The following is a 25,943-nucleotide window of genomic DNA, read 5'->3' on the forward strand; positions in this document are numbered from 1 at the left end:
GTTTGGGAACTGTAGGATTTGAGTCCCTGGTGGCGTAGTGTGTTACTGATGGTAGGCTTTGTTACTTTGGTCTCAGCTCTCTGCAGGTCATTCACTAGGTCCCCCCGTGTGGTTCTGGGATTTTTGCTCACCGTTCTTGTGATCATTTTGACCCCACGGGGGGGTCAATACAGGTGTGCCAAACCTGTAGCGTCATACCCAAGAAGATTCAAGGCTGTGTTTGCTGCCAAAGGTACTTTAACAAAGTACTGAGTCAAGGGTCTGAATACTTATGTAAATTTGATATTTTAGTATTATTTTTTTATGCAAAAATGTCTAAAAACCTGTTTTTCCTTTGTCATTATGCGGTATTGTGTGTAGATTGATAAGGGGGAAAAAACAATTTAATATGCTTTAGAATAAGGCTGTAACGTATCAAATTGTGGAAAAAGTTAAGGTGTTTGAAAACTTTCCGAATGCACTGTACATTCTGAAGTTACTATAGGATTTGACCTGAAGATGTTAAGAAGAGATAGAGGGGAGAGGCAGTGCAGAAAGTGAGTGGAGAAACGGGGGATCGAACCGCTGCCTCCAGGGGCATATGTTGTCCAGGGGCAGCAGCACTAGACCAGCCCCGGCACGATTCTTCAGGTCAAATCTTCAGGTCAAATCCTATAGTAACTTCAGAATCCAGCGCATAACTCAAACTTTTGTATACATGATGCATTTATGTCAACGAGAGAATAACACAAAAATGTAAATTACATGCACATTTGTCAAGCTTGAATCCTGCCTTTTTAATAGCATCTCTGTCCTTGACAGGGAGTGAAAGAGATTTGAGATGGTCAGATTTGTAGCTATATGAAGGGTGGTTGAAATCAGGTAGTAGGTGGCAGAACAGAGTAAAGTCTCTAGAAGAGAACAAAGAGCATGGCCAGTGTCTTGCTGAGCCCGTGTACCGAGGATAAAGTAACTAACTAGCCGATACGGTGTACATATTAGGACAGAAACACAGGTTCATGGAAGTTGAGTTAGAGTCCTAGTGACTTACTATTACACAACATCTATGGACATGTGTCTGTCAAAATATGGGCACCATAAACGGAGGGTACACAGAGGACACAGTAACTAACTAGCTGATATAGTTTCAATTTTAGGACAGACGCACCCCTCCATGGAGTCACTGGAAGTCCTATGACACAACTTCCGTGGATATGTGACTGTCCTAATGTAGTTGAAACGGTAGGTTCAATCAGTAACGCTGGTAATGGATGGTTCACTTTACTTAATTCAGTAAGCACAATATAATTCACATTGCTTCCTCTTCTATGGGCACAGCAGGAATTTATATCTGATGTTGACAATGTTCACATCAACAGTACAGCATCATGTCACTACAGAGGGAGGTAACGAGGATCAAGAGGGGGAAGTGGAGGGATGTCTGAAGCGGAGGTGTCAGCAGAACAGACTGACAGAAAAAAGTACACGTTTTGGGGAGAGTTGAGAGAGCAAGAGGTTAAAAGAGGTGATACATGAAAATGTTGGACACAACAACAGCGGGATGCCGAGAGGGGGAGGTGGATAGAGTAAGGGTGTGTCCCAATAACATCTCCTTTCTCCTGAAGTGTGCACTCCTTCTTTACTACCTACAAATTTGAAAGCATTGGATTGGTGTATGCACCAGTCATTTCCTTTCAAATCCTTAAAGGAAAGTGAACAATTGTAAACCTGGAGAAAGTAGAGATATTTCGGACACACCGAGAGTTATGAAGACAAGGATTAGAGGGTAAATTGGCAGCCATGAGTTTAAATAAGGCTTCCTATTAGGAGAAAATGGGGATGAGAGATTAAGAAGTAAGTAAAGACAGAAGTAAAAGTTTTCAAAGCTAGGGGATGTTGGAGGCTAGAGGAGAAAATATGAGGCAGGAATTCAAGAGGGTGTTTGATTTGAGGGTGAGAAACAAACAATCGGATTGAAAAGGGATGAAGGCTGATAGAATGAAAATAAAAATGGAGGACTGAGGGGTATACAGTAGAGAGATGATTAAATTCAAATCAAATTGTATTAGTCACATGCAGTGAAATGCTTACTTACAAACCCCTAACCAACAACGCAGTTTAAAAAATACGAATAAGAATAAGAAATAAAAGGAACAAGTAATTAAAGAGCAGCAGTAAAATAACAATAGCGAGTGTTAATACAGGGGGTACCGGTACAAAGTCAATGTGCGGGGGCACCGGTTAGTAGAGGTAATATGTACATGTAGGAGAGTTATTTAAAGTGACTACATGTATGCATAGATAATAACAGATTACAGGAGGAGTTGAGAAACAGCTGCACCAAGCGAGATTTAAGAGAGAGAACGCAAACCAAACTAACGCCCCGATTCAGACAAGATGAAAGATACTGGAGAAAGGTGTTTGGATGGACAAACCGCAAGCAGAATGAGTACGTGAGACTTCCAAGAGACGCCTCCACTTGTTTTGTTTCGCCCATCCAAAAGCCAAACAAGCCTGGAGGTCGTTGAATCCCTGTCATAACAAAAGTCTTCAAACCTTGGCCGAAACTGGAATGGTACGCGGATGCTCAGTGTGTGTGTGTGTGTGTGTGTGTGTGTGTGTGTGTGTGTGTGTGCGCGCGCGTGTGTACCTGTGCTCACACTTACGGAAACATCGCCCCAGAACTTGGCCACGTCGTAATCATTCATGCGCAGGAACTCAGTGAACCAACCAATGGACCTCTTGCTGCCTTTGTCTGCCGTCTCGTCCCTCTCAAAGTTCTCGTTGTGTTTGTTGACGGAGTAGTTTGTTAGATGCATGTACAGCTGGCTCTGTGGAGAGAGTAGGGGGTTTAATGAATGATTGAATCGTTTCAAATCCCTAGTTCAGTATGTATCAAGCGTTTCAGAGTAGAAGTGCTGATCTAGGATCAGATCCCCTCTGTCCATCTAAATCATATTCATTGTGATCTAAAAAGCCAAACTAATATATTGACCCATGATATATTGACCCATCCTAAATATTGACCCATACGGGCCTGGGTCAGAGTTAACAAAATGTGTGCTACATTGCTGTCGTTCTTACTCACTCCTTTTGCTTATAATTGCTTAATTAACCCTGCATATTGATACAAATACAGTATGTCCTTGTCTTTTGTCTCTTTGTATGTTTTGTTCATAAAGCCAATGATAAAAGTATATTGACAAAAAAAACTTTGGTACTAAGACCAATACCATTTGTAGTTGGGCAGCATCTCAAACAAGAAGACAAGATATCCCTGCCTACATGGCATACCATGGTCACTCTATTCCCTGATACAGTAACAGGCTGGCAGTCATGGGCTGCATCGGATAATGGCACCATATGCCCTTTATAGTGTGTGTGTATTTCCGTAAGTGTGTGTGTATGTATGTGCCTGTGTGTATGTGCATCCCCGTGTGTGTATTTCACACTCACCAGGTTGGCCTCGTTGGGCGTGTGGTATTTCTCGGTGCCCATCCTGACGAGGCCGTCATTGTAGAGGAAAATGCGTAGAGGGTCACAGGACGTTACAAGGATGTAGATCCTGAGGTCAAACTTGTAGCCCTCCATTAAGAACGGTTTGTCTAGGTACTCCTGCACTATGAAGTGGTCTTGAGCTTGAGCCGGTAGCTTCTCACAGTTTCGTATCAAGGAGATCCTGACAGAAGAACAACAACATAAGGACTTTGTCTCCCACTACTTTTATTGACGTAGCTTCAAATCCTCAAGTGTATTGAGAATTTGGAAACAGAAAATATGCTCTATATGAATGAGGACAAAGAAAAGGTAAGGCCAAATCTCTCTCACTAATCCTCCGGTTTACAAGTGCTCTACACAAATATACAAACACATAAAGTCCTACGAATAACTTAAATGGAAGCCTGTATGAGCACTAGTGCAGCATCTGGAGCGGATTGTAAGATTTACATTTTTGGTCAAGGCAAACAGTCCAAAAGCTACAAACTCCATCCTTGGGAGCAGTAAACGACATCAAATGCTGTTCCATGGCCTCTGACTATGTGCAGGTTAATAGAAAAGGAAATGCTTGTCCATTTCAACCTCTTTCATTTATTTGCTTTGGTCTCTTGTCACTGGCACTCAGGGGTTATAGTATGCAGGCTGCAGTTCCCCCCAGTTAGCCTGACTTGTGGCCATTGAGTGGGGGTGAGAGTGTTTTCCAAACAGCCACCCTTAAGAAAACTTGGTCCAGGCTAAAACATATCACCATCACTCAGAGCTAAATTGGTTACATACTGGTGCATCCCCCCATTTTTGTTTCATGGGAGTAGACCAGACATTGGATAAATATACTTTTAAATATGCTTTGTGGAAAGTATAACATTGTTTCCTATACTATTCAAATCTATCTGACATTAGATCATATTTGATCTACATGATACATTTATATCTTAACATTTTGTAAATGTCCATTCTCCTGGATGTCCATTGCCCCTGGTGTAGATAATCAAGTCAAACCAATGATATTTTGTACTGATACCTATAAATAAGGAGTGATGCTCAACTACTGTATGACTCTTTCAACATGCCACTGAAAAGGTTGAAAGCTGCAATTGATATTATGACACCTGAAAATACTGCAGAGCAATTAAAAGCCATTTCCAAACATTGCAAACAGAAAGATGGAAGCTTAGCAAAAACAACTTTTAACCTCTTGTTGATATTTTGTTTCCTTTCCACAGTTAATAGACAAATGTTGTTACCGTTAGCATTCTTAGTAGCAATTAACATGAACCGGTCTTGTGCCTGTGTAATAAGACTTTAATTACTTTTGGAACATTTTATTAGCATGCTGTTAAATAATACTTTGGTAATTGCATTTTAATTGCATAGCAATGAGCTGAGTTTTAGCAACTACTGTACATCAGAGGAACAGTGACTTGTATGTATTGTTATGCAATAATAAAGCAATTCCAAAATCCTATGTAACAACAATGTTACTATTGTAGTAATCCCAAAGTTGCTACACCTGTATAAGAACTTGATGCCAAGTGTTACTAAATGACCTTTTCTCAATATATGAAAATATATAATTTTTCAACGGCAAAAGTGGTCTACTCTAATGTTGAGATGATTCCACGAGCCTCAGGTATTTAATTCTAGACTAAATATTAAGATTCATATACTTATTTTATTTCACCTTTATTTAACCAGGTAGGCAAGTTGAGAACAAGTTCTCATTTACAATTGCGACCTGGCTAAGATAAAGCAAAGCAGTTCGACACATACAACAACTCAGAGTTACACATGGAGTAAAAAAACATACAGTAAATAATACAGTAGAAAAATAAGTCTATATACAATGTGAGCAAATGAGGTGAGATAAGGGAGGTAAAAGGAAAAAAAAAGGCCATGGTGGCGAAGTAAATACAATATAGCAAGAAAAATACTGGAATGGTAGATTTGCAGTGGAAGAATGGAAGAATATAGAAATAGAAATAATGGGGTGCAAAGGAGCAAAATAAATAAATACAGTAGGGGAAGAGGTAGTTGTTTGGGCTAAATTGTAGATGGGCTATGTACAGGTATAGTAATCTGTGAGCTGCTCTGACAGCTGGTGCTTAAAGCTAGTGAGGGAGATAAGTGTTTCCAGTTTGAGATTTTTGTAGTTTGTTTCAGTCATTGGCAGCAGAGAACTGGAAGGAGAGGCGGCCAAAGGAAGAATTGGTTTTGGGGGTGACCAGAGAGATATACCTGCTGGAGTGCGTGCTACAGGTGGGTGCTGCTATGGTGACAAGCGAGCTGAGATACGGGGGGACTTTACCTAGCAGGGTCTTGTAGATGACCTGGAGCCAGTGGGTTTGGAGACGAGTATGAAGCGAGGGCCAGCCAACGAGAGCGTACAGGTCGCAGTGGTGGGTAATATATGGGGCTTTGGTGACAAAACGGATGGCACTGTGATAGACTGCATCCAATTTATTGAGTAGGGTATTGAAGGCTATTTTGTCAATTACATCGCCGAAGTCGAGGATCGGAAGGATGGTCAGTTTTACAAGGGTATGTTAAGCAGCATGAGTGAAGGATGCTTTGTTGTGAAATAGGAATTGGAATGGAGATGTTTGATGTGAGTCTGGAAGGAGAGTTTACAGTAACCAGAAACCTAGGTATTTGTAGTTGTCCACATATTCTAAGTCAGAACCGTCCAGAGCAGTGATGCTGGATGGGTCGGCAGGTGCAGGCAGCGATCGGTTGAAGAGCATGCATTTGGTTTTACTTGTATTTAAGAACAGTTGGAGGCCACGGAAGGAGAGTTGTATGGCATTGAAGCTCGTCTGGAGGGTTGTTAACACAGTGTCCAAAGAAGGGCCAGAAGTATACAGAATGGTGTCGTCTGCGTAGAGGTGCATCAGAGACTCACCAGCAGCAAGAGAGACATCATATATGATAGCCCTCCAAACTGTGTGGTCATGATCATATATTTAGACTAATTCAACTGCTTGTTGTGGTTTTTGGTTCTTCAGAAAATATTTGGCAGCCATCAATAAGTATTTGTTTTGTTTTTAACTAACTTGCATATTTTCAAATACCTTCAAATATGATTTTGTTTTCTGAGAGGTATTTAAAATATTTTGTAATATTATTTGTTTTTCTGAGACCTGTATTTGAAATTCATAGAAAATAATAACCTTTAGTTGAAACTCTAAATTCAACTACCTTGAGTACTTGAAAAGTTGGTATTTTCAAATAAACTACAAAGTCCAACGATTTTCTGGGTAGACAGAAGCTTTGGCCTGGATGGAGGCTGTAGGACCTTATAGGGAAGTATGGAGGCACTAAGCCACAACAGGAAAATTAGGAAACTAACGGTTTTTGTTGTCTGAAGATGAGGAATCATCGGACCAAAGCGCAGCGTGGTAAAAGTGTTCATGCTTTTTATTTTAACGGAACACTATAACAAAAAAAACAAAGAGAATAACCGAAACCGAAACAGTCCTGTAAGGTGCAAAACAGAAATTAACTACCCACAAAAACCATGTGGGAAAAAGTTACCTAAGTATGGTTCCCAATCAGAGACAACGATAGACAGCTGTCCCTGATTGAGAACCATACCCGGCCAAAACAAAGAAATACAAAAACATAGAAAAAAGAACATAGAATGCCCACCCAAATCACACCCTGACCAAACCAAAATAGAGACATAAAAAGCTCTAAGGTCAGGGCATGACAGAAACCATGTTTTTACAAGGTTTTCTAATGTTGTCCTGATCACATCCAATGGAATAGAGGTATGGTACAGTCTAGGGCTGAACCCATTTAGTAAACTGGTCGATTGTTTGGTCGACAGGCTGTTGGTCGTCCAACATTTCTTTTAGCCGAGCAGTTCATAGAGTACCAGTCAAAAGTTTGGGCACACCTACTCATTCCAGGGTTTTTCTTTATTTTTACTATTTTCTACATTGTAGAATAATAGTGAAGCATCAAAACTATGCAATAACACATATGGAATCATGTAGTAACCAAAGAAGTATAAAAAAAAAGCTAAATATATTTTATATTTGAGATTCTTTGAAGTAGCCACTCTTTGCCTTGATGTCAGCTTTGAACACTCTTGGCATTTACTCAACCAGCTTCACCTGGAATGCTTTTCCAACAGTCTTGAAGGAGTTCCCACATATTCTGAGCACTTGTTGGCTGCTTTTCCTTCACTCTGTGGTCCAACTCATCCCAAACCATCTCAATTGGGTTGAGGTCGGGTGATTGTGGAGGCCAGGTCATCTGATGCAGCACTCCATCAATCTCCTTCTTGGTCAAATAGCCCTTACACAGCCTGGAGGTGTGTTGGGTCATTGTCCTGTTGAAAAACAAATGATTGTGGGACTAAGTGCTAACCAGATGGGACGGCGTATTGCTGCAGAATGTTGTGGAAGCCATGCTGGTTAAGTATGCCTTGAATTCTAAATAAAATCACAAACAGTGTCACCAGCAAAGCACCCCCACAGAATGACACCTCCATACATTATGGTGGAAACTACACATGCGGAGATCATCCATTTACCTACTCTGCGTTTCACAAAGACACCATACCAAAAGGACAGATTTCCACCGGTCTAATGTCCATTGCTCGTGTTTCTTGGCCTAAGCAAGTCTCCTCTTCTTATTGGTGTCCTTTAGTAGTGGTTTCTTTGCAGCAATTCGACCATGAAGGCCTGATTCACGCAGTCTCCTCTAAACAGTTGATGTTGAGATGCAAAAAGTAACACTAATGAACTTATCCTCTGCAGCAGAGGTAACTCTGGGTCTTCCTTTCCTGTGGCGGTCCTCATGAGAGCCAGTTTCATCATAGCGCTTTGTGGTTTTTGCTACTGTACTTGAAGAAACTTTCAAAGTTCTTGAAATGTTCCTGATTGATTGTCCTTCGTGTTGTAAAGTAATGATGGACTGTCGTTTCTCTTTGCTTATTTGAGCTGTTCTTGCCATAATATGGACTTGGTATTTTACCAAATAGGACTATCTTCTGTATACCACTCCTACCTTGTCACAACACAACTGATTGGCTAAAACACATTAAGAAGAAAATAAATTCCATAAATTAACTTTTATCAAGGCACACCTGTTAATTCAAACGCATTCCAGGTGACTTCCTCATGAAGCTGTTTGAGAGAATGCCAAAAGTGTGCAAAGCTGTCATCAAGACAAAGGGTGGCTACTTTGAAGAATCTCAAATATAAAATATATTTTGATTGGTTTAACACTCCTTTTTTTTGGTTAGTACATGATTCCATATGTGTTATTTCCTAGCTTTGATGTCTTCACTATTTTTCTACAATGTAGAAAATAATACAAAATTAAGAAAAACCCTGGATTGAGTAGGTGTGTCCAAACTTTTGACTGGTACTGTATATATATACACAGTATATATATTTTTCAGTTTCATGGTGTACAAGACACCTGCCTGATTCTCACCTGGCTGAGTGGACTAATCCATTGTGGAGGCCGTGGGGGTGGCACAGTCCACCACCCTAAGACATGTGCTGCTGAAATTGGATATGGTTATTACATAAGAAAAATGGTGCAACACTAATAAAAACCATATTATTTTATAACAAATGCACTTTCTCCTGCATTGGATAGAGGTCGCTGTCCGCGGTTCTGAAACATCAGTGTGCTGTTGAATTGGCGCCTTTTCCTCGACAATGTAGATACAGTATGTGCATATTAGCAAAGTTACCCAGCATATAGGTGTTGAGAACAATGAGTTGGAGGCAGCAGTTGAGTTAGGAGACGAGAAAACAGCCCTTGCCATAATTGTCTAAATGTATTAAGACTATAGTTAACAGCCTAACTGTTAAATGTGCCTGGCTTTATAAATCCTCCATGTACAGTAAGGGAAATCAGTCAATTGAAAAAAACGAATTAGGCTCTAATCTATGGATTTCACATGACTGGGCAGGGACGCACCCACTGGGGAGCCAGGCCAAACCAATCAGAATTAGTTTTTCCCCATAAAAGGGCTTTATTACAAAACATGTTGATACAACAGTACCTTGCATGGGGAGAAGTCTGTCTATAATAAAGTGCTGCTCTGCATTCTTAACAGTACTATTGTCACGCCCTGGCCATAGAGAGGCTTTTATTCTCTATTTTGAGCAGGCCAGGGTGTGACTAGGGTGGGCATTCTAGTTTCTTTATTTCTATGTTTTCTGTTTCCATGTTTTGGCCAGGTATGGCTCTCAATCAGGGACAGCTGTCTATCGTTGTCTCTAATTGGGAATCATACTTAGGCAGCCTTTTTTCCTTTGTATTTTGTGGGTAGTCTGTGTTAGTGGCCTGTATAGCCCTAGTCAGATTCACGTTCATTTTTGTTGTTCCTTGTTTTGTTGGCGACATTTATAACATTAAAAGAAAATGTACACTCACTACACTGCAACTTGGTCCGGTCATTTCCCTGACGACGTTCGTGACAGAACTACCCACCACCAAAGGACCAAGCAGCATGTCCAGGAGAGGCAGCCCCCAAAAATGTTTGGGGGGAGCACACGGGACAGTCGGCGGAGCCGAGGTTGGAACCAGAGCCAGTCGGGGAGAAGAAGGTGAACTTGGAGGGGAGTGAAGGGAGTGAAGCAGAGACAGTTAAGGAGTTGATGGGGAGATTGGAGGGGAGAGTTAGGAGAGAGCTGTTGTGTTGGTGCATGACATTCGCCCTACGGAGCATGTCCTCAGTTTAATGTCACCTGAGTCAGCTCTCCATACTCGTCCTGAGGTGCGTGCTAGCCGTCTGGTTAAGACTGTGCCAGCCCCACGCACCAGGCCTCCTGTGCGCCTCCCCAGCCCTGCACGTCTTGTGCCAGCTCTACGCTCCAGACCTCCAGTGTGCCTCCACAGCCCGGTGAGTCCTGCGCCGGCTCTGCGCACTGTGTCTCCGGTGCGCTGTGACAGCCCGGTTCGTCCTATGCCTGCGCTCCGCACGTGCCGGCCTAAAGTGGGCATTCAGCCAAGAGGAGCAGTGCAAGGTCTAAGCAACAGATCTCCAGTGCTCCCCCACAGCCCAGTTCGACCTGTACCTGCGCTCTGGAGGTGCCGGGCTAAAGTGGGCATTCAGCCTGGAAGAGTGGTGCCAAGGATACGCCCCAGATCTCCAGTGCTCCCCCACAGCCCGGTTCGTCCTGTGCCTCCTCCAAGGACCAGGCCTCCAGTAGGTCTCCCCAGCCTGGTGAGTCCTGTGCCTGCTCCACGGGCCAGTCAGGGGTCCACAACGAGGGTCCCCAGTCCGGGGGCCCGCAACGACGGTCCCCGGTCCGGGGTTGGCGACGAGGGTCCCCGCACCAGAGGCGCCAGTAAAGTGGGGGGAGCCAGAGGCGTTGGGGGGGTCTACGTCCCGTACCAGAGCCGCCGCCGTAAGGGATGTCCACCTGGACCATCCCCTTTAAAGTCAAGTTTTGCGGCCGGAGTCCGCACCTTTGGGGGGGTGGTACTGTCACGCCCTGGCCATAGAGAGGCTTTTCTCTAGGCCACGGTGTGACTAGGGTGGGCATTCTAGTTTCTTTATTTCTATGTTTTCTGTTTCTATGTTTTGGCCGGGTATGGTTCTCAATCAGGGACAGCTGTCTATCGCTGTCTCTGATTGGGAATCATACTTAGGCAGCCTTTTTTCCTTTGTATTTTGTGGGTAGTTGTCTGTGTTAGTGTCCTGTGTAGCCCTAGTCAGCTTCACTTTTGTTGTTTCTTGTTTTGTTGGCGACATTTATAACATTAAAAGAAATTGTACGCTCACGACGCTGCACCTTGGTCCGGTCATTTCCCTGACGACGTTCGTGACAACTATCAACAAGGCAGGTCCTACAGGCCCTAGTTTTGTCGCACCTGGACTTTGTTCAGAGGGACTTAGGAAAATGGCAGCACATGGCAGCACAGCTGGCCCTTGGATGTACACAAGAGAACTAACATTAATAATATGCATGTCAATCTCGCAATCTCGCTTGGCACAAAGTGGAGGAGAGATTGACTTCATCATTACTTGTATTTGTGAGAGGTACTGACATGTTGAATGCATCGAGCTGTCTGATTGAACTACTGGCACTCAGCTCGGACACACATACCCCACAAGACATGCCACTAGAGGTCTCTACACAGTCCCCAAGTCCAGAACTGTCACGACTTCCGCGAAGTCGGTCCCTCTCCTTGTTTGGAGAAGTCGGTCCCTCTCCTTGTTTGTTGTTTCGACGTCACCGGTCTTCTAGCCATCGCCGATCCATTTTCCATTTGTGTTGTCTTTGTTTTATACACACCTGGTTTCATTACCCCATTACATGTTCATGTATTTAACCCTCTGTTTCCCCCATGTTTTTGTGCGTGATTGTTTCTATATTCATTCGGTACGTTATGGCTGGTTTTCGACAGGTGCGGTTTACACCCGTGCGTAATTGATTACCGTTTATTGTTGGTCAAGTGTATGTTTACCTTGTGACTTTATTTTTAGTAAAGTAAGTTGCTCACTCATTCTGCTCTCCTGCGCCTGACTTCATGCACCAGCTACACCCACCTTCTGACAAGAACAGACTATGGGAGGTGCACAGAACTACATAGAGCCATGGCTACATGGAACTCTATTCCACATCAAGTAACTCATGCCAGAAGGAAAATTACATTTATAAACAGATTAAAATACACCGTATGGAACCGCGGGGACTGTGAAGCAACACAAACATAGACACATGCATACAAACACATGATAACATACGCATTCCACACACATGTACAGATGGATTTTGTGTTGTAGATATGTGGTAGTAGAGTAGGGGCCTGAGGGCACACACCTAATATGTTGTGAAATCTGTTATGAATGTTGTGTAATGTTTTTAAAATGCATAACTGCCTTAATGTTGCTGGACCCCAGGAAGAGTAGCTGCTACCTTGGCAGGAACTAATGGGGATCCCTAATAAATACAAATACAAATTATACACAGAAATACTACTCAGTTAAATCAGCTGTCGAGGTGGTTGGTCTCAGATGATCCCGCAGGTGAAGAAGCCGGATGTGGAGGTCAGTTCAAATGAAACATTTTTGGTAACATACACATGGTTAGCTGATGTTTGCGCTTCTAGTTCCGCCAGTGCAGTAATATCTAACGAGTAATCTAACAATTTCACAACAACTAACTTATACACACAAGTGTAAAGGGATGAAAAATAATATGTACATATAAATATATGGATGAACGATGGACGTGCGGCATAGGCAAGATGCAGTAGATGGTATAGAGTACAGTATATACAGTTGAAGTCGGAAGTTTACATACACTTAGGTTGGAGTCATTAAAACTAGTTTTTCAACCACTCCACAAATTTCTTGATAACAAACTATAGTTCTGTCAAGTCGGTTAGGACATCTACTTTGTGCATGACACAAGTCATTTTTCCAACAATTGTTTACAGACAGATTATTTCTCTTATAATTCACTGTATCACAATTCCAGTGGGTCAGAAGTTTACATACACTAAATTGACTGTGCCTTTAAACAGCTTGGAAAATTCCAGAAAATTATGTCATGGCTTTAGAAGCTTCTGATAGGCTAATTGACATAATTTGAGTCAATTGGAGGTGTACCTGTGGATGTATTTCAAGGCCTAACTTCAAACTCAGTGCCTCTCTGCTTGACATCATGGGAAAAATCAAAAGAAATCAGAAGTCTGGTTCATCCTTGGAAGCAATTTCCAAACGCCTGAAGATGCCACGTTCATCTGTACAAACAATAGTATGCAAGTATGAACACCATGGGACCACACAGCCGTCATACCACTCAGGAAGGAGACGTGTATTGTCTCCTAGAGATTAATGTACTTAGGTTCAAAAAGTGCAAATCAATCCCAGAACAACAGCAAAGGACCTTGTGAAGATGCTGGAGGAAATAGGTACAAAAGTGTCTATATCCACAGTAAAACAAGTCCGATATCGACATAACCTGAAAGGCCGCTCAGCAAGGAAGAAGCCACTGCTCCAAAACCGCCATAAAAAAGCCAAACTATGGTTTGCAACTGCACATGAGGACAAAGATTGTACTTTTTGGAGAAATGTCCTCTGGTCTGATGAGGTAAAAATAGTACTGTTTGGCCATAATGACCATCGTTATGTTTGGAGGAAAATGGGGGAGGCTTGCAAGCCGAAGAACACCATCCCAACCATGAAGCACGGGGGTGGCAGCATCATGTTGTGGGGGTGCTTTACTGCAGGAAGGACTGGTGCACTTCACAAAATAGATGGCATCATGAGGGGGGGAAATTATGTGGATATATTGAAGCAACATCTCAAGACATCAGTCAGGGAGTTAAAGCTTGGTTGCAAATGGATCTTCCAACTGGACAATGACCCCAAGCATACTTCCAAAGTTGTGGTAAAATGGCTTAAAGACAACAAAGTCAAGGTATTGGAGTGGCCATCACAAATCCCTGACCTCAATCCTATAGAAAATCTGTGGGCAGAACTGAAAAAGCGTGTGCGAGTAAGGAGGAAACCTGACTCAGTTACACCAGCTCTGTCAGGAGGAATGGGCCAAAATTCAGCCAACTTATTGTGGGAAGCTTGTGGAAGGCTACCTGAAACGTTTGACCCAAGTTAAACAATTTAAAGGCAATGTTACCAAATACTAATTGAGTGTACATAAACTGAAATAATAAATCTTTCTCCCTACTATAATTCTGACATTTCACATTCTTTAAATAAAGTGGTGATTGAGACTTGAGTGGCTTGAGACTTGATTTCCATTATAAAAGTGAGCTAGAGTTGAGTCTGTATGTTGGCAGCAGCCACTCCATGTTAGTGATGGATGTTCAACAGTCTGATGGCCTTGAGATAGAAGCTGTTTTTCAGTCTCTCGGTCCCTGCTTTGATGCACCTGTACTGACCTCAACTTCTGGATGATAGCGGGTTGAACAGGCAGTGGCTCAGGTGGTTTTTGTCCTTGATGGTCTTTTTGAGCTTCCTGTGACATCGGGTGGTGTAGGTGTCCTGGAGGGCAGGTAGTTTTCCCCCGGTGATGCGTTGTGCAGACCGCACTACCCTCTGGAGAGCCTTATGGTTTTGGGCGGAGCAGTTGCCGTACAGCCCAGGATACAGGTCCTGGGCTGACGTGGTTACACGTCGTCTGCGGTTGTAAGGCCGGTTGGACATGTTGCCAAATTCTTTAAAACGACGTTGGAGGCAGCTTACGGTAGAGAAATTAACATAAAATTCTCTGGCAACAGCTCTGGTGGACATTCCTGCAGTCAGCATGCCAACTGCACGCTCCCTCAAAACTGCATCTGTGACATTGTGTTGTGTGGCAAAACTGCACACTTTAGAGTGGCCTTTTATTGTCCCCAGGTGCACCTGTGTAATGATCATGCTGTTTAATCAGCTTCTTGATATGCCGCACCTGTCAGGTGGATGGAATATCTTTGCAAAGGAGAAATGCTCACTAACAGGGATGTAAACAAATTTGTCCACAAAATGTGAGAGAAATAAGCTTTTTGTGCATATGGAAGATTTCTGGGATCTTTTATTCCAGTTCATGAAACATGGGACCAACACTTCACATTCTGAGTTTATATTTTTCTTCAGTGTAGGTCTAAAGTATGATGAAGATCTGAGAAGTCAGTGGTATAACTTTGATAGAAAGACAGATGATGTGGACAGGGTTAAAAAGTATTTGTAGCCGGAGCGGTTATAGATTAGAGGACATGATTGATGAGCACACATGTCAAGTAATCAAAACCTGGGTTTAATTTAGCACCAGTGGGGATCTTGTGTTTAAGCCCAACACTTTTTAACAAGCTTCGGTTCAGACACAAACAATAACTTCATTTAGTTCTCAGACTGAAAATAAATTACTGGGGAAGATATAACTTAATTTCCTGCGTCACGCTGTGCGTTTCTCAAATCTAAATCTCTCGCATCCCCCTCCAAATGGCCGAGCTAATCTCATCATCTTTCACTTTTTTAATGTATTGCAATAATTCAGCCGTTGCCAGCTTTTATTTTTTAATAAATAAGGGCTTACTGACTGTAGCATGGGGCCATAAGTATTGCTCATATCCCACAAGGACAAACAGAAATGAGTGTGGGCCAATACACACACAAGTGTTATACGCACTTCAATACCTCCATCTATTGGTGCAAAGTCAAAATACAGCCTAAGCTCCCTTAGAATACTACAAGGCTGAAAAGGCTTCTTTTCAAGCATTTACAATACTACAGACCCTGAAAAACAGCCTATACATTGTCTACATAGTGCTGGAAATAATGCGTACCAAAGGAATCAGCCATTTAAAAAGAAAAAAGGGTAGCCTCGTATGCATACTGTCTGAGCTGTAGCCAACTCTTGTCTTACATCATTGCAATGATGGGCCATAATACTTGGCTTATACTTTTTACACAACAAACGGTACTTGAAAGACCCTTTGGACTTTGTGATCGACCTGGGCCGTGATCATATGTGCAGCAACGGAAAAGGTTTTAAAACATTTTGCAACAGACAACGAATAGGTACGTTTGTTATTGGAAAGGTCCAGGTACAGTCCCACCTTGTTCCAGGCCGTCTTCTTGCGTTTGGTGCCCAGTGATAACGACCCTGCATTTGGCCTAAACTGGCTGCCATTGCCTTCTGAAGGAGAGATAGAAGCAGCCCGGGGCAGCAGGGTATATTTCTAGTCAGACCCGATCTCCAAGGTGATCTGTGGTGATTCAACAATCACATGCAGGGACCTTCAGGGAATGGACTTGCCAGGGCGCCGGCCGCCCTGGCAAGTTGTAAACGAGGCCTGCTATGAGAATAGTTTTATTCTTTCGACTGAATTACATAATTGAGGCCCTGGCACCTTATTATTTCCAAGCTTATGTCAGGGCCATCTCCCCCTATTATCTTTCTCTCAGTCAGTCACTTGTAATTGCCCGACAATCCATCCTCACCCTCCACCCTTGACCTACCCGTGACCCATGGCTCCGTTGGCAGGCTTGACGATAAACGTCTTCTGCTTGCGTTTCCGCCGCAGCTCCTTCACGTAGTTCTGAAACTGGGTGTACTCGGCGGGGAAGATCCACGTTTTGGGAATAAAGCTGTACTCCTGAGGCTGGCTCTTGATCATTCTGTGTGCGGGGAGAAGAGAAAGGGAGTGGGGACAATAAGAGAAATAAATATCTTCACTGTAAAATTGTTTATATAAAACAAACCCCAAAGTTTGTATAATGCTTAGCCAATTACTAACTAGTAACCAACTTAGTGGTGTAAAAGAACAGGAAAAGCACTTACTTGGACATATTCCTTGCCAAACAGTCTTTCCGGCAAATCTCCCCCATCCCAGGGAAATGGTTAATTCTCTACAGAAAAGGACATGCAGACATAATAATGTTTTTGAGGCCATTGTGCCGTTTACCTCCAACTTCGCCCCCAAAATTGTAACATTAAAGAGAAAACCCTGATGTGAGATTACAATGTTCTGACATTTATGCCCAATTACGCACTCAAAACAAAAGGTGACTGTTAGACGTTTCTTAATCTTTATTTGGTTTACCCCATCGTTTTTAATTTAAAACGAAAAAAGAACATCAATCTTTACTCCAGGGAGTAAGGTAATTGGTTGTGCATCGGAGCTCCGGCAATTGTAGGCAGTGACAGATGAATGAATTGCTTTGAATGTGGGAGAGAGAAAAAAGCCTGGGTTTTCTGTATTCTTTGACCAAATGAGGTTGAACAGGGGGCGTTAATTAGGCTCGTATGAACTGCAGCTTGACAGCAAACTTTCCAAGTAAATCACAGAACGAGAGAAAGAAGGAATGAAGAAAATAAACACGAACACGTGTGTGAAAGGAATCCGTGATTATACATACGAGACAGATGTAATTAGGTGCTCTGAGATTTGGAAGAAATCTCACAATTAGGCTGAAAGCTGTGCATGTGAGAGGCATCATAAGTGAAAATCAAAACCGTTTGTTCAGGGATTCCTTTTATTCTCCTTTTTTCTGTTGTAAGCTTATGAGACTATTGCATCTTCAAGTCGAATCATTCTAGCTATGCAAAGTATGTAGTGATACTTCCAATTGCCACAGAGAGACATGTTGAGCATATACCCTACAGAAGTAATGTTCAACCAGTTTTGTTCCAACCTACACTTCCTGTATCTTCACTTAGCTATGCCTAATTCCCTTTGACTCTGCAGTGCTTTAATCGATCATTACTGTCCGGGGTAATCAAATAGCTGATTCCGAAGATGGATGGCTAGCACATGGCGCTAGCTGAGGAGGTCAAGTTCACACAGCAGTGAGAGCTCAAATGCAGTTGGGGCCATTTTCAAAGGAACACAAAGACCTCTGAAAAACCTTTGTTACTGTTTTGACTGAGCATCACTGTTGATGTCTCAGTTATTTACGAGAGAGAGAGAGCTTCTGTCTCCAACAAAGGACCTAGAGCAGTAACTAGATCTCCTGCACAGATTCTGTCAGACTTAGGCCCTGACAGTTAATCTCAGGAAGAGAAAAATAAGGGTGTTCCAAAAAATGTCCAGTTGCCAGGACCACAAATACAAATTCCACCTAAGACAGTGTTGCCCTAAAAGTACACAAAAAACAATACCTACTGTACCTCGGCCTAAACATTAGCACTTCAGGTAACTTCCACAAAGCTGTGAACGATCTGAGAGGCAAAGCAAGAAGGGCCTTCTACGGAAGGAACATAACATTTTGCATCCCAATTAGGATCTGGATAAAAATACTTAAACAGTTATAGAAACCATTTCCCTCTATGGATGTGAGGTCTGGGGTCAGAGAGAGAGATGAGCCTAAAGAAGAGTCCCTTCAGACAGCTGGTACTAACACAAACAGACCCCACAGAGCCCCAAGAGAGTATACAGAACATAGCACTATTTGGTAAAAGACCATATTATGGCAAGAACAGCTCAAGTAAGCAAAGAAAAATAACAGTCCATCATTACTTTAAGACATTGACCATCAAGCGCTATGATGAAACTGGCTCTCATGGGGACCGCCACAGGAAAGGAAAACCCAGACTTACCTCTGCTGCAGAGGATCAGTTCATTAGAGTTAACTGCACCTGAGATTGCAGCCCAAATAAATGCTTCACAGAGTTCAAGCTACAGACACATCTCAACATCAACTGTTCAGGAGACTGCGTGAATCAGGCCTTCATGGTCGAATTGCTGCAAAGAAACCACTACTAAAGGACACCAATAAGAAGAAGAGACTTGCTTGCCAAGAAACACAGGCAATGGACATTAGACCGGTGGAAATCTGTCCTTTAGTCCAAATTTGAGATTTTCAGTTCTTTGTGAGATGCAGAGTGGGTGAACAGATGATCTCCGCATGTGTGGTTCCCACCGTGAAGAATGGAAGAGGAGGTGTGATGGTGCTTTGCTGGTGACACTGTCAGCGATTTATTTAGAAGTCAAGGCACACTTAACCAGCATGGCTACCACTGCATTCTGCCGTGAAACGCCATCCCATTTGATTTGTGCTTAGTCCCACTATCATTTGTTTTCAACATGACAATGACCCAGCACACCTCCAGGCTGTGTAAGGGCTATTTGATCTAGAAGGGGAGTGGTGGAGTGCTGCATCAGATGATCTGGCCTCCACAATCACCCGACCTCAACCCAATTGAGATGGTTTGGGTTGAGTTGGACTGCAGAGTGAAGGAAAACCAGCCAACATGTGCTCAGCATATGTGGGAACTCCTTCAAGATTGATGGAAAAGCATTCCAGGTGAAGCTGGTTGAGAGAATGCCAAGAGTGTACAAAGCTGTCATTAAGGCAAAGGGTGGCTACTTCGAAGAATCTAAAAAATGAAATAAACAAATCAAAATCTAACACTTTTTGGTTATTAAATTATTCCATGTGTTATTTCATTGTTTTGATGTCTTCACTATTATTCTCCAATGTAGAAAATAGTCAAAATAAAGAAAAACCCTTGATTGAGTAGGTGTGTCCAAACTTTTGACTGGTACTGTTTGTACAGACTCAGTGAGCATGGCTGTGCTATCGAGAGAGACTGACATAGCCTGTCTTCTTTTGAGAGCCAGGTCTGTCTATGTGCACACTGCCCACAAAATGAGGTGGAAACTGAGCTGCACTTTCTAACCCCCTGCCAAATGTATGATCATATTAGAGACACATATTTCCCTCCGATTACACAGATCCACAAAGAATTAGAAAAAAAAAATCTAATCTTGATAAACTCCCATATCTATGAGATGAAATACCAGTGTGCCACCACAGCAGCAATATTTGTGACCTGTTGCCACAAGAATAGGGCAACCAGTGGAGCACAAACACTGTTGTAAATACAAACTATATTTATCTCTTTATTTATTTTCCCTTTCATACTTCAACTATTTGCACATTGCTACAATGCTGTACATAGACAATAATATAACATTTGAAATGTTTACTGTTAATTTCTAATTGTTATTCCCCTTGTTTAGATGATTTTGTTTATTGTCTATTTCACTTGATTTGGCAATATAAATATATGTTTCCCATGCCAATAAAGCCCATTGAATTGAAGGACGTCAGTAGGACAAAGGAGCTGATCGTGGACTACAGATAATGGAGAGCCAAGCACGCCTCCATTCACATCGGCGGGGCTGTAGTGGTGCGGTTTGAGAGCTTCAAGTTCCTCTGTGTCCACATTACTACAGAATGATCATGGTCCACACACACCAACTGTCATGAAGAGGGCACGACAACGCCTCTTCCCCCTTAGGAGACTGAAAAGATTTGGCATGGGCCGTCAGATCGTCAAAAAGTTCTACAGTTGCACCATTGAGAGCATCGTGACTATTGAGAGCATCTTAACTGACTGCATCACAGCTTGGTATGGCAACTGCAAGGTGCTACAGAGAGTAGTGCCTACGGCCCAGTATATCACTGGGGCCAAGCTCCCTGCCATCCAGGAGGTGTCAGAGGAAGGCCCTAAAAAGTCATAGACTGTTCTCTCTGCTACCACACGGCAAGCGGTACCGATGCACCTATTCTGGAACCAATGGGAACCTGAAGAGCTTCTACCCCCAAGCCATAAGACTGCTAAATAGTTAGTCTGGGTATCTATTGGTTAACTATCTATCTAATTTGAACTCTTTTGACCCTGATACTGTTTATTATCTATCATGTTGCCTAGTCACTTTATCCCTACCTATATGTACATATCTACCTCAATTACCTCGCACCCCAGCACAACGACTCGGTACTGGTACCCTGTGTATATAGCAAAGTTATCGTTACTCATTGTGTATTTATTCCTCTTTTTATCATGTTTCTATTATTACTCTGCATTGTTGGGAAGGGCCAGTGAGTAAGCTTTCACTGTTAGTCTACACCTGCTGATTACAAAGCATATGACAAATACAATTGATTTGGAGAGAGCATGAGAGTGAGAGGGTCTGCCATTATAAAGTGACTGGCACTATGACAGGCCGGCACACTCTTCATGTGATCTGGCTGTTGTACTGGAGGAGCCCGGGGACACAGCAGGGTCTCTGACATGCCTTGTCTCCAAGCCTCCCCTCCATCTCCTCTTCTCGGATGCCGAAGCAGAGCAGTGTGTAAGCAGCACTGGCCCGTGGGCGTTGAACCAAGGAAACGAGTTCAAACGAGTTAAAGTAAAATCAAAGCTACTTCCTGCTCCCCTCATGGTACACTGGCTGCTGCTGAGGCGCTCACCGTGGCCGTTCTCACTTGGTGTGACACGACAGCCCTGAAGGGTCATAAAACTATGCAAGCAACAGGGGGAAACTCTGGCTGGTCCCTGGGCTTGACCAAGTAAGGTGTGTCACTTATTCATAGGTAAGCCAATGATGGTCTTAAAGGATTGGAACTACAATTGTTTTACAAGATATGTTGTTCAGTGGCATGAAAAAGTATATGAACCCTTTGGAATTACCTGGATTTCTGCATAAAATGGTCATCAAATTGGACCTGACCTTCATCTAAGTCACAACAATAGACACACACACAGTGTGCTTAAATGAATAACACAAAAACAACTACAAGTTTTCATGTCTTTATTGAACACACCGTGTAAACATTCACAGTGCAGAGTAAAAAAAAGTATGTGAACCCCTGGATTTAATAACTGGTTGACCCTCTTTTGGCAGCAATAACCTCAACCAAACATTGTCTGTAGTTGCAGATTAGACCTGCACAATGGTCAGGAGGAATTTTTGACCATTCCTCTTTACAAAACTGTTTCAGTTCAGCAATATTCTTGTGATGTCAGGTGTGAACCGCTCTCTTGAGGTCAATCGGGTTGAGGTCAGGACTCTGACTGGGCCACTCCAGAAGGTGTATTTTCTTCTGTTGAAGCCATTCTGTTGTTGATTTACTTCTCTGTTTTGGGTCGTTGTCCTGTTGCATCACCCAACTTGTGTTGACATTCAATTGGCAGACAGATAGCCTAAAATATAGATAAACTTGGGAAAACATTTTTCCATCGATGATAGCAAGATGTCCAGGCCCTGAGGGAGCAAAGCAGCCCCAAACCATGATGCTCCCTCCACCATACTTTACAGTTTGGATGAGGTTGTCATGTTGGTGTGCTGTGCCTTTTTTCTCCACACATAGTGTTGTGTGTTCCTTCCAAACAACTCAACTGTAGTTTCATCTGTCCACAGAGTATTTTGCCAGTAGCGCTGTGGACCGTCCAGGTGCTGGATGTTCCACAGCGAACTTCAGATGTGCAGCAATGGGTTTATTTGGACAGCAGTGGCTTCTTCAGTGGTGTCCTCCCATGAACACCATTCTGTTTTACGTATTGTAGACCCGTCAACAGAGATGTTAGCATGTTCCAGAGATTTCTGTAAGTCTTTAGCTGACACTCTAGGATTCTTCTTAATTCTTAACCTCATTAAGTATTCTGCAAAGTGCTCTTGCAGTCATTTTTGCAGGACAGCCACTCCTAAGGAAAGTAGCAACAGTGATGAACTCTCAATTTAGAGATAATTTGTCTTACCGTGGATTGATGAACATCAAGGCTTTTAGAGATACTTTTGTAACCCTTTACAGCTTTATGCAAGTCAACAATTCTTAATCTTAGGTCTTCTGATATCTATTTTGTTCGACGCACGGTTCACATCAGGCAATGCTTCTTGTGAATATCAAACTCAAATTTTGTGAGTGTTTTGTATAACTTTAACCAACATCTTCAATCTCATCTCAATGATTGTCCTCCAGGTTAGCTGACTCCTGACTCGAATAGCTAGGGGTTGACATACTTTTTCCAACCTACACTGTGAATTTTTTAATTATGTATTTTTCTTGTCTATATTAAAACAATAATATGTGTGTTATTAGTTTAAGTGTGTGTCTATTGTTGTGACTTAGATGAAGGTCAGATACAATGTATTGACCAATTTATGCAGAAATACAGGTAATTCCAAAGGGTTCACATACTTTTTCTTGTCATTGTATAAAATGACAATGGGATAAGCAACATGTGTGTGGAAAGGAAGTAGACCTGTGTGTCACAAGACTCCAGGGTTGCCAGATTTAGCAAAATAATTTAGCCCAATAATCACTCAACCACTTTCTTTTTTTTTGCCGAAGAGAGGAGTGCCCACATTTATCCAATAGGTGTCTCCATAATGACAATCTAAAATTACTTCACCTTGTTCTCTGCATTTTTCCATTTATTTGGTATGACTGGAGAAGTATGTAGCTAACTACTAGCGCTAACTCTATCCCTTAGCTTTCCTCAAACTAAGATAAATCTGGTGTTATTTAGACCTATGATTCATTAGAATAGGTTTTTCAAAAGGTTTTCCAAAATGTCCAAGATGGAGGAAAATCTATCATGATGGGTCCTTGAGGCAAATCTGATCAGCATGAGGAAAGACACCTACATATACAGTTTCAAGTCTCTAGGTCAAACGGGGTGGCAGATGAAAGTTTTAGAGCAAGCTTACTTATGAAAGTTTTATATTCGACTGTGTTTTAGCATAGATATGGAAAATGCCTGTATGGCAAGAATCGAGGTTCTGTTATAATGTTACAACGTTTTACAAACGCAGCATCTCACTGTCTCTTCTCTTTCAGGGTAATGTCTAATCATGTCCCAATTGCGTGACAACACGTGCACAGAGGTTATCCACCAATCACAACCCTAGACAGCCTTTCACTAATTGTAACCACGCTGCAGCAGTGTAGCGGCGGTAAGAGTTCCACCAAAATGGAAAGTGAGGAAGCCAACTCAGCCTCTCGTGAGGATATCATCAAATCGGATGTATTTATAAAGCCCATCTTACATCAGCTGATGTCACAAAGTGCTGTACAGAAACCCAGCCTAAAACCCCAAACAGCAAGCAATGTAGGTGTAGAAGCACGGTGGCTAGGAAAAACTCCCTAGAAAGGCCAAAACCTAGGAAGAAACCTAGAGAGGAACCAGGCTATGAGGGGTGGCCAGTCCTCTTTTGGCTGTGCCGGGTGGAGATTATAACAGAACATGGCCAAGATGTTCAAATGTTCATAGATGACCAGCAGGGTCAAATAATAATAATCACAGTGGTTGTCGAGGGTGCAACAGGTCAACACATCAGGAGTAAATGTCAGTAGGCTTTTATAGCCGATCATTCAGAGTATCTCTACTGCTCTCTATCATCCCCAAAAAGGGCAGCAATGTTTTGTCAGTAATATGGAAGTGGTTCGGGTTTAAGAGGTCTGATGTTCAGCAAACTAATGTCCTGTGTAAAACGTGTCAAAAGACAATTGCTTCAAAAAGCAGCAGGACAACTAACCTCTTCCATCACCTGCAACTGAAACACGAGGGGGAATGGGAGGAATGCATGAGACTACGCAATGCCGATTCCAGTCACCCGATTCCCAAAACATCTGCTAAAAGACAAACTGAACGTTTGATGAGCGAAGACCGACAGGTGTGCATGACAACTGACAGTGGGAGCAACATGATAAAAGCATTTGCGCTTGAACAACTGGATTCGCCTGCTTTGAACACAGACTTCACCTCGCCATCGGTAAGTGTGACATTGGATAATTAAAGTGCAACAAAAAAGTTATGTTCAGGCCAGCTGTAGGCTAATGTGTTAGGAGTTGTGTCATTCTGCCAATCCAACAGCAAATAACCACAGGCTGTTTTAATTATAACAACATGAACTAAATTAATACATATTCAATCAAAATGATTATATAAATTACATATTCAAACAGCTAGTGGTCAAACATTCCTAAACAATAGAATAGACATGTGGGTGTGAGGGGGGGTGGTGTTGGTTTGACATGTCAACTGAATGCTGGGGATCAAGACAGAAGATGATGGAATGAATCCTGGAACAAGAAAAGGCCATAGCCCGAGTTCTGGCCTCAGAGAAGAAAAGCAGGCACCTGCTGCCCAACTATCAGGATATTGATGTGTTGGAGTCAGTGAACAAAGCCATAGGCCCACTACAGGAATTCACTGACATGCTGTCTGGGGAGAACTACGTCAGCGTCTCATACCTCAAGCCTGTGCTAAACCTGTTCAACAGCAGCCTCCTGTAGCCAGAGGAAGCCTCCTGTAGCCAGAGGAAGGTGAGGGCACGCTCACAAAGAAAATCAAGAGTGCCACACTACAGTATCTCAACGACAAGTACGAAGATCCTTTCACAGTTGAACTCCTTGATATAGCCTCGCTGGTGGATCCCTGGTTCAGGACAACATATAAAGCAGATGACAAGATTGAGAGCATCAAACAAAGAGCTGTTTTGGAGCTGAAGTCTCTGCTAGCTGAGGAAAGCACACGTCACCCTGGCACAACTGTGCACCAAGAAGAAGAAAGTGAACCTGTGTCTAAGAAGGGCAAGAAAACACTTGCAAGCTTCTTCAAGAAGACAGTGCTGTTTGGCCCACAGTCAGAGGAGGACAACATCAAAACTGAGTTGTCAAGTTACTTGATGATGTCCCCTGGCACAGACCCAGACAAAGACCCACTTGAGTGGTGGAGGCTCCATGAGGCCAACTTCCCAAGACTGAGTAAGCTTGCTTTAAAATTACTTGTGCATTCCTGCTACAAGTGCCCCTTCAGAGAGGGTCTTTAGCACAGGTGGGAACATTGTGACATGTCACAGGGCATGCCTCAAACCAGAGTCATTAGACAGGCTTGTGTTCCTCGCCAGAAACTTGTGAAGAACAAAGTAAAGGAAGATATTTTGTTTGACAGAATATTTAATTTATTATTGTGCAAATTCTTCTTAGGGATACATGTTTTCATTCTTAATTTTTTATTTGATTTGCATACAATGATGACAGCCTGGCAAGCAGTGTTGTTCATTTGTTTTGCACAAATAGGCCTTGAGGCCTTGTATATTTAGTTTTTTTAATAAAGAAAATTCAATTAAGAATTGTGTCTTGGCCTTTTTTAATTTGTTTAGAGAAAAACGAGAGAAATCGAGATATATATCGTGAATTGTCCAAAAATGTAGATATTACTTTTACGCCATATTGCCCAGCCCTACCT

General features: G+C 42.5%; 1 protein-coding gene across 2 annotated transcripts in view; it reads right to left on the reverse strand.

Moving 5' to 3' along the window:
- The window catches only part of ttll7 (tubulin tyrosine ligase-like family, member 7), a 174,928-nt gene that overhangs the window by 112,982 nt on the left and 36,003 nt on the right, over nt 1-25,943 (reverse strand). For both annotated transcript variants that reach the window (XM_024377673.1, XM_024377674.1), the window contains exons 5-8: nt 16,740-16,807; nt 16,418-16,576; nt 3,436-3,658; nt 2,646-2,810 (exon numbers count right to left, since the gene is read on the reverse strand). In XM_024377673.1, the coding sequence (XP_024233441.1) occupies nt 2,646-2,810; nt 3,436-3,658; nt 16,418-16,576; nt 16,740-16,807 (615 nt within the window). The remainder of the gene's footprint in view (nt 1-2,645; nt 2,811-3,435; nt 3,659-16,417; nt 16,577-16,739; nt 16,808-25,943) is intronic.

The sequence above is a fragment of the Oncorhynchus tshawytscha genome, linkage group LG18 (assembly GCF_018296145.1).
Source record: "Oncorhynchus tshawytscha isolate Ot180627B linkage group LG18, Otsh_v2.0, whole genome shotgun sequence".
NCBI classification, from domain to species: Eukaryota; Metazoa; Chordata; class Actinopteri; order Salmoniformes; family Salmonidae; genus Oncorhynchus; species Oncorhynchus tshawytscha.